This window comes from Carcharodon carcharias, chromosome 2, assembly GCF_017639515.1.
Source record: "Carcharodon carcharias isolate sCarCar2 chromosome 2, sCarCar2.pri, whole genome shotgun sequence".
Lineage (NCBI taxonomy): Eukaryota > Metazoa > Chordata > Chondrichthyes > Lamniformes > Lamnidae > Carcharodon > Carcharodon carcharias.
In genome coordinates this window covers 14348600-14364444 of record NC_054468.1, presented here as the reverse complement: position 1 = coordinate 14364444, position 15845 = coordinate 14348600, and the positions used below count along the sequence as shown (strand labels likewise).

The following is a 15845-nucleotide window of genomic DNA, read 5'->3' as shown; positions in this document are numbered from 1 at the left end:
TTGAGGGATAAACATTGGCCAGGGCCCCAAGGAGAACACCCCTACTTTTCTTCAAAATAACGCCATTTTCACTTAAAAGGGCAGATATAGCCACAATTTATTTGCTCAGCTGAAAGGAGCATTGGCAACAGTGCAGCATTCTCTTAGCATTGCACTGGAGTGTCAGCCTGGCCCCTGTGCCGAAGTCTTATTGGACTGGGACTTGAACCCACAGTTTGCAGTGAGAGGGGCTAGCCGCTGAACCATGACTGAGATTGACCAAGTTAGAATAAAGTTCCTTCCAGGCCACTGCATGCAATCGCAGAAAATCACCCCCTACTCGAACAGTATGAAGCCTGTGGGGAGCAATGGAATATTTGCCTATGTTTCATACTTCTTTGAAGAGTTATCCAGGTTAAAAAATGAATTGAGGAACTTTAGCAAAAGTGTAGGCAAAACTAACATGCAAATCTACACAGCTGTTGAAGGACCAATAAATGGTGATGATTTAAGAATTAGCTGTACAATCTACACTTGAAGAATCATTGTTCCTTTCAAACGTGACCTTTTGATTTCTTATCAACTAACTACAAAGCTTATTGCTAGGAATGAAAGCACAAATGAACTGAAGAAAAAAGATAGTTTTCCAGGCACCACACTGTCTGCCTGAAATACTAAGATGTGAACAGACCTTCAGGCAAATAAGTATTTTTAAAAGTCAACATGGATATGGTTGGTTTACTTAAAAGAAAGAAAAACAGCAACTGGCAAATTAATAATCGATGGGATCTTCTTAATAGCCCCTACAGTTAGTTAAAACTTAACTATACTTTTGTCAAAATTATTAAAACGCCTGCCTGTCAGTATATGGGGAGACATGACATTAACAGAATGCATTTATCAAAGTACACCGAGGTACAAAACATAATGCCCAACAGGTAAACTGTCTGCCCGTTGCATTGTACTTCAATCAAATGTTCTCCAAAGTATTTTATTTACAGATGCTTTCCCCTCACTTTTAAACTAATGCACCTCTATAAATCCAACATTTGTAAGATAAATTGGGCTTGAAATGATGGCTCATTTGCACTTAGCTAGTATAGTTTACCAAAGTTGTGACATTGCATTTCTATTGAGACGGCTTATTCAGAAGAATGACAGTTCAGGATATGAGGTGTGATTGTGCCTGATTTGAGCATTCCCAATTTTATAGTTATTAAAGTCAATGGGCCAGATTTTACATTCATTTCCTACGCTACCCAACTAATTTTTGTAGATCTGGGATTGCTGGGGGCATGAACTTACAAAGATTTTTTTATAGCATTTTCTGCTTTAGTCTATTATTCACGTACACTATTGCCAAAATTACCTCCTTTCAAGTATATTTGGAACTGAGATAAAAACAAAAAAACTGCGGATGCTGGAAATCCAAAACAAAAACAAAAACAGAATTACCTGGAAAAACTCAGCAGGTCTGGCAGCATCGGCGGAGAAGAAAAGAGTTGACGTTTCGAGTCCTCGTGACCCTTCGACAGAACTTCTGTCGAAGTTCTGTCGAAGGGTCACGAGGACTCGAAACGTCAACACATTTGGAACTGAGTCTATCCTCTACTAGGTGGCTATACATCATGTCGTGGTTCAGTTTGCAACATGTTTACTTCTGACTCAGAATGCTGTGGGTTCAAGTCCTGTTCCAGGAGGTCTATCGACCTGTTGGAGGTGTTGTCTTCCAGATGAGATTTCAAACCAAAGCCTCACCTACCCTCTCAGGGGGAGATGATCCCTGAGACACAAATTTGAAGGAGGGCAGTGGAGTTATAAAATAGAATCATAGAAAGTTTAAAGCACAGAAAGAGGCCACTCGACCCATTGTGCCTGCGCCGGCCGAAAAATGAGTCACCCAGCCTAATCCCGTTGTCCAGCATTTGGTCCTTAGCCCTGCAGCTTGTGGAACTTGAGGTGCAGATTCAGATCCCTTTTAAATGAGTTGAGGGTTTCTGCCTCTGCTACCCTTTCAGGCAGTGTGTTTCAGACCCCTAATAACCTCTGAATGAAAAGATCTTTCCTCATCTCTCCTCTAATCTTTCTACCAATCACTTTAAATTTATGTCCCCTAGTCACTGACCCCTCTGCTAATCACAGAATCACAGTGCAGAAGAGGCCCTTCGGCTCATCAAGTCTGCACCGACACGTGAGAAACACCTGACCTACCTACCTAATCCCATTTACCAGCACTTGGCCCGTGGCCTTGAATGTTATGATGTGCCAAGTGCTCATCCAGGTACTTTTTAAAGGGTGTGAGGCAACCCGCCTCCACCACCCTCCCAGGCAGCGCATTCCAGACCGTCACCACCCTCTGGGTAGAAAAGTTTTTCCTCATAACCCCCCTAAACCTCCTGCCCCTCACCTTGTGACTGACCCTTCAACTAAGGGGAACAGCTGCTCCCTATCCACCCTGCCCATGCCCCTCATAATCTTGTACACCTAATGTAAATAGGCCTTTCCCATCTACTCTATCCAGGCCCACACAGTTTTGTACATTGCAGTCAAATCTCCCCTCTTCCTCCTCTGTTCCAAGCAGATCAACCCTAGCCTATCCAATCTTTCTGCATAGCTGCAATTTTCCCATCCTGACAACATCCTTGTAAATTTAAAGATAAAAACAAAAAAACTGCGGATGCTGGAAATTCAAAACAAAAACAGAATTACCTGGAAAAACCCAGCAGGTCTGGCAGCATCGGCGGAGAAGAAAAGAGTTGACGTTTCGAGTCCTCATGACCCTTCGACAGAACTTGAGTTCGAGTCCAAGAAAGAGTTGAAATATAAGCTGGTTTAAGGTGTGTGTGGGGGGTGGTGGGGGGCGGAGAGAGAGAGAGAGAGAGAGAGAGAGAAGTGGACCAGCTTATATTTCAACTCTTTCTTGGACTCGAACTCAAGTTCTGTCGAAGGATCATGAGGACTCGAAATGTCAACTCTTTTCTTCTCCGCCGATGCTCATCCTTGTAAATCTTCTCTGTACCCTCTCTGATGCAGTTACATCCCTTCTATAATGAGGTGACCAGAACTGCACACAGTACTCAAGTTGTGGCCTAAGGTAATGTTTTATATGGTTTCAGCATAACCTCCCTGCTCTTATATTCGATGCCTCGGCTAATAAAGGAAAGGATTCCATATGCCTTCTTAACCACCTGATCAACCTTTCCTGCTACCTTCAGGACATTCACTCTAAGGCCCCTCCCTTTTTCTATCCCTCTCAGAATCTCTGGTGTCCTTGCCAATGTTTTATCCCCCAATCAACGTCACAAAAACAGACTAGCTGGTTGTTATCACATTGCCATTTGTGGGAGCTTGCTGTGCACAAATTGGCCGTTGTGCTACCCACATTGCAACAGTGACTACACTTCAGCAGCTCCTTTGGCTGCAAAGCATTTTGGGATGTCCAGTGGTTAGGAAAAATGTTACATAAATGCAAATCTATTCCTTTTTCTTTTCATGGTGATTTTTATGATGAATGGGGACATGCCTGCATACTTACCTTAGGAGCATGGGGCAGACTTTTACATCCCACGGGCAGGTGTGTACCCATACCGACTGGGCATAAAATAGCACGCGATGACAACTGGCGGGCATCCCAATGTCATCGCGCACTCGCGCGATATTACAATTAAGAGGCCTATTAAGGCCATTTTCTTCCTCCTCAGGCCAGTGAGATCCAGGCAATGCAGCATGTCCTTGGGGCCGGGCATTGACTGGCAGCTCTTTTGGGTGCAAGGAGGCCATTTCCCCCTTTTTTACAGCACTGGTTGCTGTAAACCAGGTTTACCTCCGGAGGAGGTGTTAGTTAAACGCTATTTTTCGCTCTCCGTCCAGCCTCACGATTGGCTGCTGGGAAAATCGGCCAGGCAGCCTTCACATTTTTGAGGAAGCCTCATCCACAGGTGGGGGTTCGGTTCTCGACATTAATTTAGAAAAGGGTTCGACAACATTTTTACGATTGTCCTCGTTCATGTGAGTGAGCCCTATGTGGAGGCTTTTTTTTTTCACATTTTCAAAATCTTTATCCTTGATTTTAAAATTCACCAGCTCCCTGAGGAAGCTCCCTGCCTTCGGGGAGTATCAGTTCGTGCTCCCCTTTGCTTGCACAGACTTTTACGCTCGCCCTCCTCCCGCACCCCCCCACCCTCCCACCACCCCCCCCACCCCTCCCCCACCCCTGCCCCCCACCCCCGGCAGTGCTGAGCTTCTCAGCCTTTCATGCTGGGCGTAGGCCACACCCGCCCAATGACCCGAAAATCCTACCCATAGGAACAGGAGAAGGCCATTCAGTTCTACAGATAAATTCATTTCCTTCTTTAGCCATTCCAATCACCCCACAGGCTAAACGCCCTCCAGCATTTCCTGTTTGAGAGCTCCCATCATTTCTAACTTTTCCCAACTCACCTTCCTTCTCATGAGCCGCAAGTGTCCAATAATAGACCTCTCCACTAGATGAAAGGGTTTACCTTTCATTTCAAAGGTGGCCTCACTATTTTCCATTTGCTTCCACATTGCCATGATTGCTGAAATGTCTTTTCGGGTCAGCCATGATTCATTGCAAAAAAATCTGCAGTGAGTTCCTGCATTGATACATCCATTTGTCTTGGCTCTGAAATCATGAAAATGGAACCCATGCCATCCAAGAATCAGTCTGGGGATGTAGTACGAAGATGTAGTTTTCTGTTCCACTCAGGTTTTCAGAATTTTGAAAGGACTTTTTTTATTTTTCATTTATGGGACGTGACATCACTGGCGAGGCTAATATATATTACCCATCCCTAATTGCCCTTGTGGAGGTGGTGGTGGGTTTCCTTCTTGAACCCCTGCAGTCCATGTGGTGTAGGTACGCCCACAGTGATGCTAAGGGAGGGAGTTCCTCTTCCTCTTATATTCACAGGTCCATCTTTTCTTAATGCTGAAATTGGAGGGTTCAAGGTCGCATCACTGCTTCCCTACAACACAAAGGTAGCTTTCATAATCATAAATGCATCTGACCCAATTCGAGTCTGTTCGGCCATTCAATTAAATTATGTCTGATCTGCATCTTAACTCCATCGACCCACCTTGGTTCCATAACTCTTAATGCCCTTGCCTAACAAAACCCTATGATCTCAATTTTGAACGTTTTAATTGAAGCCTCACCAGCCTTTTGCATGGAGAGAGCTGTAAATCTCCACTGCCCATCGTATGAAGGAGTGCTCCCTGAAATCACCCTGAATGCCTCTTGTTCTAGACTCTCCCACTAGAGGAAATAGTTTCTCTCTACCTATCCTAAGTATCCTTTGTAACACATTCTCTTGATTTCATAATGAGAAGAGTGCAGCCTTCATTTTCTCCACAACCTTAGATGTACTAGTTCCTGGAGAGAAAATGGATGAGAGCATTACTAACAGCACTGCCTGTGCAAAGGTTCACACAAAGATTCACACAACAGAAGCATTTACTGGCAACTCAGCTCAAAGTCAGTGTGTCCCACATGACTTTCCATCTGCTCAGCTCTGCTTGTGCCCGGAGCATGTTGTAAAATCTATCCCTATGAAGTGAGCATTTTCTCACCCACGCTCTCATTCTGTTATCATGGACCATTTGGCTGTGCTGCTCTTTGGGAAACCTAGCCAATAGGTTCCACTCCTTTGCTCTTCCCTCCTAGCCCTTTTCAAATAATTATCCACTTCCCTTTTGAAAGTTACAACAGCCTTACAGGTCATATATTCTAAAAATTCATGTAGAAAGCCTCCCAACTCCCTCCTGAATCTCCTGCTATCTTAATCCTTTGTCTCCCGGTTAGGAACCCCGTTGTGAGGGGAAATAGTGTCTCCCTCCATCATGTTTAATGTTTAATCTGATGATGTTTGCTGTTCTCATTTGTTCTCACTTTTGTCCCTTGCTTTTTTTCTACCCCCTTCCTCCAGGTTGAAGAACTAATTGAGCAGATCCGTGAAGTTTTCATACAGAATTTACATGAGCTCAGCTGGATGGACAAGGAAACCAAAAAGAAAGCGGAAGAGAAAGTACGAAGATGTAGTTTTCTGTTCCACTCAGGTTTTCAGAATTTTGAAAAGACTTTTTTTATTTTTCATTTATGGGACGTGACATCACTGGCGAGGCTAATATATATTACCCATCCCTAATTGCCCTTGTGGAGGTGGTGGTGGGTTTCCTTCTTGAACCCCTGCAGTCCATGTGGTGTAGGTACGCCCACAGTGATGCTAAGGGAGGGAGTTCCAACATTTTGACCCTGTGAATGGCGATATAGTTCCAAGTCAGGATGGTGTCTGAGTTAGAGGGGAACTTGCAGGTAGATGTGTTCCTATGTGCCTGCTGCACTCCCCCATCTAGGTGGTAGAGGTTGCAAGTTTGGGAAGTGCTTTTGAAGAAGCTCTGATGAGTTGCTGCAGTGCAACCTCTGGACGGTAGACACTGCAGCCATGGTGCTCGATGGAGGAGGCAGTGAACATTTAATATGGCGGATCGATCAAACAGGCTGATGGTGTCAAACTCCTCGAACGTTGTTGGTAGGGTACATAGAGAGAAACTTTTTCCACTGGTGGGGAAAGACTAGGACAAGGGAACATAAACTTAAAAACAAAATCAGGCCACTCAGGAGAGATATTAGGAAACATTACTTCAAGCAAAGTTTAGTAGAAGTGCGGAACTCTCTCCAACAAAAAAAAGCAGTATCTGCCAGCTCAGTCAATAAATTTATACCTGGGGTTGCTAGATCTTTGCTGGTCAAGGGTCTAAAGGAGACAAAGTCAGGTAGGTGGAGTTAGGATACGGATCAGCCATGACCTGATTGAATAGTGGAACTGGTTCATGGGCTGAATGGCTTCCTGCTATTCCGATGTTTCTATCAAGACTTCCATTTGGGAAAATGGAAGGCACAAATCCTGGGATCATTTAAGAGCCAATTGGATTTTCTGAGGGAGGAGCTGGAGATTTCTTTTACAGTATTGATGGATTAACATAGGATAAATAGCCATACTCATCCATATCCATTTATGACCTTGTAAAAGGAAAAGGATGATAAGTTATTTTCCCAAGCCAAGTAACTATAATGTCAATCACATGTTATTACAGAATATTTAAGTGGCGAAGAGAGCCATTTACAAATGATTTTGTGCAATTCAGCAGGATAGAAATGTGAGGGTGAAATCCTTTTCTTTGAATCATACAGCACAGAGGGAGGACATTCAACCCATTATGGCTGTACTAGCTCCTTGAAAGGACTGTCCAATTCCCTTTTCAAGTATATATCCAATTTGCATTTGAAACATATTATTCAATCTGCTTCCATCACTCTTTCAGAGTGTGCAATCCAGATTACCATGAGTGCTTTAAAAAAAAACTCCAAATCTCATCTTTGGATCTTTTGCTACTTACCTTAAAAATCCAACTCCTTTTCTTAATGTCAACTGACAGGAAACAGGGAAAACTATAAAGTGATAGACCTACACTAGCATTTGTGGAGCAAGCGAGATGGATTTATTAACACAGTTTTTTTTTAAAGCACCCATGGTAATCTGGATTGCACACTCTGAAAGAGTGATGGAAGCAGATTGAATAATATGTTTCAAATGCAAATTGGATATATACTTGAAAAGGGAATTGGACAGTCATTTGGAATTAACGTTTGCAATATTACCTTGTTTTAACAGATACATTAACTTGCAAAATAAGCAGGCTGAAGTATATATGAAGTACATAAAAATGTTAACTTAAGCTGACATCTCATCACATATTTTCGGGGCTTCTAGTTTGAATAGATCTATCAATGCTGCTGATTTCTCTGGAAAGTGGCAGGACACCATTTGGGAATCATAAGTACAAAAGTAATCAAAACGGTTAATGGAATGTCGGCCTTTATTTCAAGATGGAATACATGAGGGAGGAAGTGATACTTCATTCTACACAGCCTTGGCCACACTCCATTTGGAATAACTGCATTCAGTTCAGGACACCGCACTGCAGGAAGTATGTGTTGTCCTTGAAGTGGGTGCAGCGCAGTTTCAATGGAATGAAACTGGATCTTGGAGGATTAAATTATAAGGATACTGTTGGATCTGAGTCACCATTTTGTTGGATCCTGTTCGCACGCTTGTTGTAAGTGGTGGCCAAGTTGGTACTAATGATAGAGTTGAGTGGCAGTCACTTCATAGGTGAAAACTCTTAGTTTATTTACAAAGGTACTCAGCAGCAACTGAACATGTGCTTACACTTCAAACTCTACCTCTACACTACCCCAACTACTAACTACTGACTACAGACTACTAACTACAGAGTAGCCTGCACTGCACTGCTATTGGATACTAAGATTATGTGATCTTCCTTAGTAACATTTTTCTTAAAGGTATATTACACATCAGATTAACACATCTCCCTTTACTCAGAAATACATTTTATACTTACAATTACAATTTGCTCAAAATAACAAAATATTTACACTGACAAGTAATTTCAGAGGCCTTGTCAGGAGCCTCCTTTTCCAGAGTTGTCTGAGCATCAGATTCTTCAGTGGGCTCCTGCAGATCTGTATCCTCCACTCTTGAAGGAACAACAGATGTGTCTGTACCGAGTTGAGTTCTCTCAATGGGAAATGTTGACCTGGTCATGAACACTGGTGGAACCATTTCTTGGTCCATGGTTTCTCTCTTACCTAGATGATCCACATGTCTCCATATGACTCGGCCTTCCACCTCCGTGTGGTAAGATAGAGGTCCAGTCACTGCACTTATTTCACCCAGTAACCACTTTGGTCCTTCTCCAAAGTTCCTCACGGTAAATTTCCTCTTGTGACTATGCCAGTTGTGCGTAGCTTTCTGACTTCCCTGGCTCCTTTACACCTTTCCCCCCAAGTTTGACATTATTAAGCTCAAACTCGTCCTGAGACGACGTTTCATCAATAATTCCGCAGGTGTGGCACCTGTTGTTGTTTGAGAGGTGGTCCTATAATGGAAAAGAAAGAGTGCTAGCTTGGGGGCAAGGAATCTCCAGCTAATTTCTTCATGCCAGCCTTGAATGTTTGAACCATCCTTTTGGCCAGTCCATTTGAGGAAGGGAATAGGCTGAAGTTTTTACATGAATGATATCGTTGAAGCTGATAAACCGTTGAAACTCAGCACTCGTAAACACTGTGCCGTTATCAGAAATGACCACTTCTGGTAGTCCGCGAATGACAAAACTTTGACGTAGCTTTTTATTTGTAGCAGAAGACGTTGGTGGCTTCACCTTATATATGTCCATCCATTTTGAATGGGCATCAACAATGAGCAGAAACATTGTTCCCAAGAAAGGTCCCACACAGTCAATGTGTAACCACACCCAGGGGCTTCCTGGCTACTCGCAAGGGTGTAACGGAACTGTAGAAGGCAACTTTTGCAGTTGCTGACATTGCACACAATTCTTCACTAAACTCTCTATTGCACCGTCCATCCCAGGCCGTCATAGGTAGCTGCATGCCAATGTACTCATTTGGGATATGCCTGGATGTGCACTGCGTAGTTCAATTAGCAATGGCTCTCTTCCCTTTAGAGGTATTATCATTCATGACACCCACAATAAGATGCCATCTTGGCTGGTAATTTCATGTCTTCTGTCAAAGTGCAGTTTTATTTAATCATATTCAGGCTCTTGTGACCAACCAAGAAGTACTTGTTCTCGTACTTGAGATAGCACTGAGTCCCCATTTGTCCAGTCAAGTGCATACGGGCGAGTAAGCTAAGAAACTTAGCAATAAAACAGGTTCTTGTGGAACTGGGACTTCCTCATCCTCATGTTGTAAAGGCAAACAACTAAGTGCATCAGCATTTATAATTTGACTGCCAGGCCTATATATGAAAGTATACTCGTATGCTGCCAGGATTAGAGTCTTATTTATGTTTCTGTGTCTTCTTTCTATGTGCTGACTTTAATCTCTGCCTCCTTTTCAGTTTCAATATTGGCCAGACTAATCTCAGATGTAAGCTCGACTTGAGTGAATTCAGTGGTTGAGTCTCCCAGAATTTCATCATCTGCCTGCTTCTTTGAAAATTCTGTGACTTTTGCCTCCAAGGCCTCTTTGGCTTCACCGAGCTGATTCTTCAGCTCTTCCATCTCTTTTTTGTATTTGTTTGCTGCCTCCTGGAAAACTAAGCATTGTTGTGTATTCTCCGCCAACTCACCCTTCAGTTTGGTCAGAGAGGTGCTGAATTCTTTTTGTTTCTCTTTGTGATTTTCCAGCGGTACAAACTTTAATGTGAGGGAATCTTGTAATGTGTGAAGGTCTTTCAGCAGGTTTTCTTTTTCCCTTTCAGGGGTTGCTCACCTCGTCTTGAACTCTGTCATCAAGGATGGTCTCCTCGAGTTGCTTCTGCCGTTCTCCCATGTTTTGGCTTAAGACAGCCTGCAGTTGTTCAGGTTGTTGAGTGTTACGCACTCCTTTTCCAAAGCAGAAGCGCTTCCAGCTTCCTTTTTGGAATCTCAGGGGTTCCTCAATGTTGATTTGCCTCAGCCAGTTTCACCCTAGGAGGCTTGGTCCTGTGCCCCTCAATGCCAACACTGGTAGCTTGTTTAAACCTCTTCGCCAGTTTGTTGGATCCTAGTCACCAGTTTGTTGGATCCTGTTCGCATGGTGGCCGAGTTGGTGCTAACGATAGCGTTGAGTGGCAGACACTTCATAAGTGAAAACTCAGGGCAGAATTTTCCCTCCATTGGAGGGGAAGTTTACGGGTGGGCACATGGAGGTGCGCCTCCGATCGGCGCCCCCAATCAGGGTCGCGCTGCCATTTTACATGGGCGGGCCAATTAAGGTCCACCCAATGCGATGTCTGCAAGGAAGCGCTGTGTGCTCCCTGTGCGGGCGAGGGGGAGTCCCTAAACCCAAGCATGCTCTGTATTGCGCATGCGGAAGAAAGAGCACACCCAGCTCCCTGGGGCTAAGTGCTGCCTCAGGGAGATCGGCGCCAAATTTAAAAATGTTAACAATATAAAAAAAAATTCCCCTGACATGTCCCCTCATGTGACACTGTCAAATGAGTTAGGACATGTCCATCACTTTCATTAACACTTTTATTAAAAATTTAAAAACTTACATGAAACCTTATCCCGCCCGTGGATGAGGTTTCATGCTTTTTCCAAAGCCCACCAGGACTCCTGGCCTGCCCACCAACCTTAAGGTTGGACGGGCAGGTCCATTAATTACTTTAATTACTTTGTCAGTGGCCATTGAGAGGTCGGCAGGAACACAGCTGATTCTGCTGAGCCCCCGCCCACTTGAAAATTGAAATGAGGCGGGGTGACGTCGGGAATTCCGCCCAACAACATCCTGCGTCATTTTACGCATCGACGAACGCTGCCCCCACCCCCGCTTGCTGACCGGGAAATCCTGGCCTTAGTTTATTTGCAAAGGTAGTCAGCAGCAACTAAACATGTGCTCACATTTCAAACTCTATCTCTACACTACCCCAACTACTAACTACTAACTACTGACTACAGACTACTAACTGCAGAGGTGGGTTTTTAAACCCCAACCTTCTAAGCTCAAATTCACTTTTACGTTCACCATTATGGGACCCTAAATTCTGGCATTTCTTTCGTGAACATTTTTGAAAAGCAACAAGGACTTCAACAATATCTTTTCAGACAACACACACCCCATCTTTTAGAGATCATGACCTGTTTTCACCTTTTTTTCTATTCCTTACACACTAAAAGAATGCTTTACTGTTCTCCATTTAGCTTCCAGCTCTGACTTCTTTGTGATCCTGCTTTGTAACCCTCATCATTTCCTTGGCGTTCCTCTGTTTATCTTTATCGGTTTCCCAATCCTGTTCCTTTCTGACACACTTTCTCTTACTCCTTTTTCCTATCTCTTAACGTGCAGCGAATAAACCTTGGGGCAGAGTTCACTTAAAATGTAGATGCTAAATTTCTTTCATTCAGGTCAACCGTACATGAAAAAACATGGCAGTGATTTGCCTGCCTTCTCTTATTTCTTTTGCCTGTCCTTTACGTGCAGTGAATATACCTTGGGGCAGAGTTTGTTCCTGTGAAAAACACTGAAAATATATGTGTTAAATTCCTTTCCTTCGGGTCAGGCTTACATGAAAAACACATGCAGTGAAGTTTAATTCGAGTGTTTTCATTCTTCATACAAGCACAGCACGCTGTCAGAAAATGTCAGGGTCGATTACCGCCTGGGTGTAAATCTAACAGTGCAGATCGGCTGGCTCATTACAGAAGATACTTGATTGTCATTTCCATAGAAATCATTAGGATGAAACTTGTCTGCTTTCTATGACTGGTGGGTGGTCTGCTTCACTGCATTACATGAGGAAATCCTTTTTTTACACATGGTGCTGGAAGCAGATTCAATAGCAACATGCAAGAGGGAATTGTATAAATACATGAAAGTAAAATATTTACAGGGTTATAGGGAAAGAGCAGGGGAGTGGGACCCATTTGGATAGCTCTTTCAAAGAGTCAGCATGGGCATGATAGGCCAAATCCTCCCCTTCTGTGCTGTATCATTCTATAATTCTGTTAGCACCCAAGCAATGGTAGCGTAAATTCCCCTGCCCCATATTTTTTGAACTCCGAAGAGGAAGCACAGCTGTATTCCTACAGCAGTTCTCTTACCTAATAACGAAAGAACACCCAAGCACTCAACTCCTTTCATGACGTCAGGGTGTCCCAAAGCACTTTACAGCCAATGAAGTGTGGTCACTGTTGCAATGAAGGGCAGTCAATTTCGACACAGCCAGCTCAGCATGACTTGGTGCCCACGGGGGTGGTGGATATAGAATCAATCAACAATTTCAAAAGGAAATTGGATGGGCACTTGAAGGAAATAAACTTGCAGGGCCAAGTGACTCTATAGCTCTCACAAACAGCAATGATGTAATGACTGGATAATCCGTTTTTTTTACTAATGTTGGTTAAGGAATGAATATTGTCAGGACATTGGAGAGATTTCTCCAACTCTTCAAATTGTGCCATGGGTTCTTCTGAAAAGGCAGTCAAGGCCTCAGGTTTAATGTCTCATCCAAAAGATATGCAGCATTTGCTCAGTATGAACTCAGTATTAACAACAGAAACGGAAATGCTGGAAATACTCAGTAGGCCTGGCAGCACCAGTGGAGAGAGATACAAGAGTTAACCTTTTACATATGTGACCTTTCATCGTATTTCCATGCTGGTAAAGGAGATGTGACACCTGTCCATTAACTTCCACCCTACTTGTCATCCAAGCCTGCAAACACTCCTTCCAAGTGAAACAATGACTTCCTTGTACTTATTCCAGTTTTATGTACTGTATTTGCTGCTCATGAAGTGGTCTTCTCTACAGTGGAGAAACCAAATGCAGACTGGGTGACTGCTTTGTGGAACACCTCTGTTTAGTCTGCAAGCATGATCCTGAGCTTCCTGTTGTTTGTATTTCAATCCTCTACCTTGCTTCCACTCCAACTTTCCTGTCCTTTGCCTCCTATAGAGTTCCAATGAAGCTCAACAAAAGCTTGAGGGATGGCACCTTGTCTTGGACTCGGCACTTTACAGCCTTCTAGACTCAACATTTGTTCAACAATTTTAGATCGTAACCTCTGCCCCATTCTGTTTCATGTTTATTTTTTGCTGGTTCAGTTTCTTTTTTCTGCTTGTTTCTTAATCCTTTTACTTTGCATTCAAATGGCAGCATCCTGCCATTCACACCTCATCTAGGCATCACTTTTATTTCTTTACTTGTCCCATTACCATTCCCTTTGGCCTTTGGACCATGGATCTTTTAGTCATTTATCTGTCCTGCCTTCCACCCTATCACAGCACTTTCCTTTAGTTCTTCCTCACACACTCAGCCCTGTCACTTGCTCAAAGCCTAATAAGTTTGTAACTTTTCTTACATCTGATAGAAGGTGACAGAACTGACATGTTAACATTTTTTTTCTCCCTGCACAGTTGCTGCCAGACCTGCCGAGTGTTTCCAGCATTTATATTTTTATTTGCAGCATCTGCTGTATTTTGCTCTTGTCCACATTGATCTGGAGATGGTTTAACATGAGCTGTTTGTTTCCAGGCTAGGGCTATCAGACAGAGAATTGGATACCCACCCGACATCAAGGATAATGCCAAACTGGATGCTGAGTACAAAAGGGTGAGTCATTACTGTTGCTTCAGGTTTATTTGATGTCAGTCACTTTGTCTGCAAACTCATTGAGGTTGATTTCCTCTCCACATCAATCCAATACAAAATTTTGTGGTAGATTTTCAACTCGGGTTTCCACAATGGAATTGGCAATCAGAAGGGTAAATTTTAACCACTCCCTCACCCCAAAAAGTGTAGATTTGGCCAGGAGCGAAATTACAATGTTAGAAAACTAAAACAGGAACCCAACCCACCTCAAATCCGTCCACTTCAGATTTTAACAGGGGCAATATAGGGAATGGCTAGCCAATCAGCTCCCAAAAGGTGATCCAGTTATTGAAATATTTTAAGGGCTTTATTTTAACTGTGTTTTTATTTTTACCTCGCACTGGCTGGGTTTCCCACATCTCAGGAAACCCAGCAGCTGAAAGGAGGCGAGAAGTGTTGGATCCACCAGGTAAGTGGTTTTCACTCGACTGCTTGGGGATCAGGAGGAGCAGGAGGGTATAACGCGCCCCAACAGCTTACCATGTAAGCCCCCTCCCCCACCATGATTGATCTGCGGCTGCCCTGTCACTGACTGCCCCCTCCTGGTACCTTCCCCCCCCCAGCTACAATCTTCACTGCCTGCTTCGCTACCTGCTCCTGCACTACATCCTTTTGCAGCCACCCTGTCAATCAGGGAAGCTGGGGAAACATATTAAGAGAAGCCCTGGATATTCAGGGAACCCATACCTCCTGGGTTTTGAGGGAGCTGATTGGCACCACCGCACACACACAGAAGCCTGGACAGCATGTCAACCGTTTGGAGTCGGAAATTTAAAACTCTCATCCTTATTTTCAAAGCCCTCCATGCCTCAACCCTCCCCACCATTGTCACTTCCTCCAGGCCCCTACAAGTTTCAGAGGTCACTGTGCTGGTCCAATTCTAGCATCTCTAATTTTCATCGCTGCACCATTGGCAGCTATGCTTCCAGTTGCCTGGCTCCACAGGTCTGGAATTCCCTCCTTAAACCTCTCCACTTTAACATTGCACCCTTCTCATCACCCTTCTCCCTGTGACCAAATTGTTGGGTCATCTGTCCTAATGTCACGTTCTTTGGTGGTACGAAGAAACACCTTGGGAGGTTTTACTAAGTTAAGGGAGCTTTATAACTGCAAGTTGCTTTTACTGTTTACCTGAGTGGAATGCAACCAGCGGCACAAACACAGCTGGAGGTCCTATGGAAAAAGAAGCTGCAAACTGCAGGTTAAAGCAAAGCTGCGTGAAATCTGTAGACCTAAAGTGTTAAGCAGTAGGCCAGGGACTGTATCATCAGGCCATTTAGGTGAGATGAACCTGTAAGAGGTTTCTAGAAACCCCACTTTGAATCTTGCTCAAATGAATTGAATTGACAAATCAGTAACAAAAATTGGCACAAAGACTGAAGGGCACCTGCAGATATGGGGGCCTGAATTCCACCACCCCCCCCCACCCAAAGGTGGGGGGAGGGGGGGCGGGAGTTGATGGGCGGGCGGGTGCGGGTGCGCTTCTGATTGGCACCCTCAATCGGAGGCACGTGGCAATTTTAGGTGGGCGTGGGCAGGCCAATTAAGGCCCACGTAGCATGATGTCCGCAGGGAAGCGCTATGCGCTCCCTGTGCAGACGAGGGGGGGGGTGGGGGGGAAATCCCAAAATCAAGAGTGTGCTCTTTCGCGCATGCATGAGTGCAG

At 44.0% G+C, this 15845-nt stretch overlaps 1 protein-coding gene across 4 annotated transcripts in view; it reads left to right on the top strand.

Moving 5' to 3' along the window:
* Positions 1–15845, top strand: part of LOC121273482 (neprilysin-like) — a 248314-nt gene that overhangs the window by 180829 nt on the left and 51640 nt on the right. For all 4 annotated transcript variants that reach the window (XM_041180668.1, XM_041180654.1, XM_041180674.1 and 1 more), the window contains exons 14-15: positions 5928–6026; positions 14063–14140. In XM_041180668.1, the coding sequence (XP_041036602.1) occupies positions 5928–6026; positions 14063–14140 (177 nt within the window). The remainder of the gene's footprint in view (positions 1–5927; positions 6027–14062; positions 14141–15845) is intronic.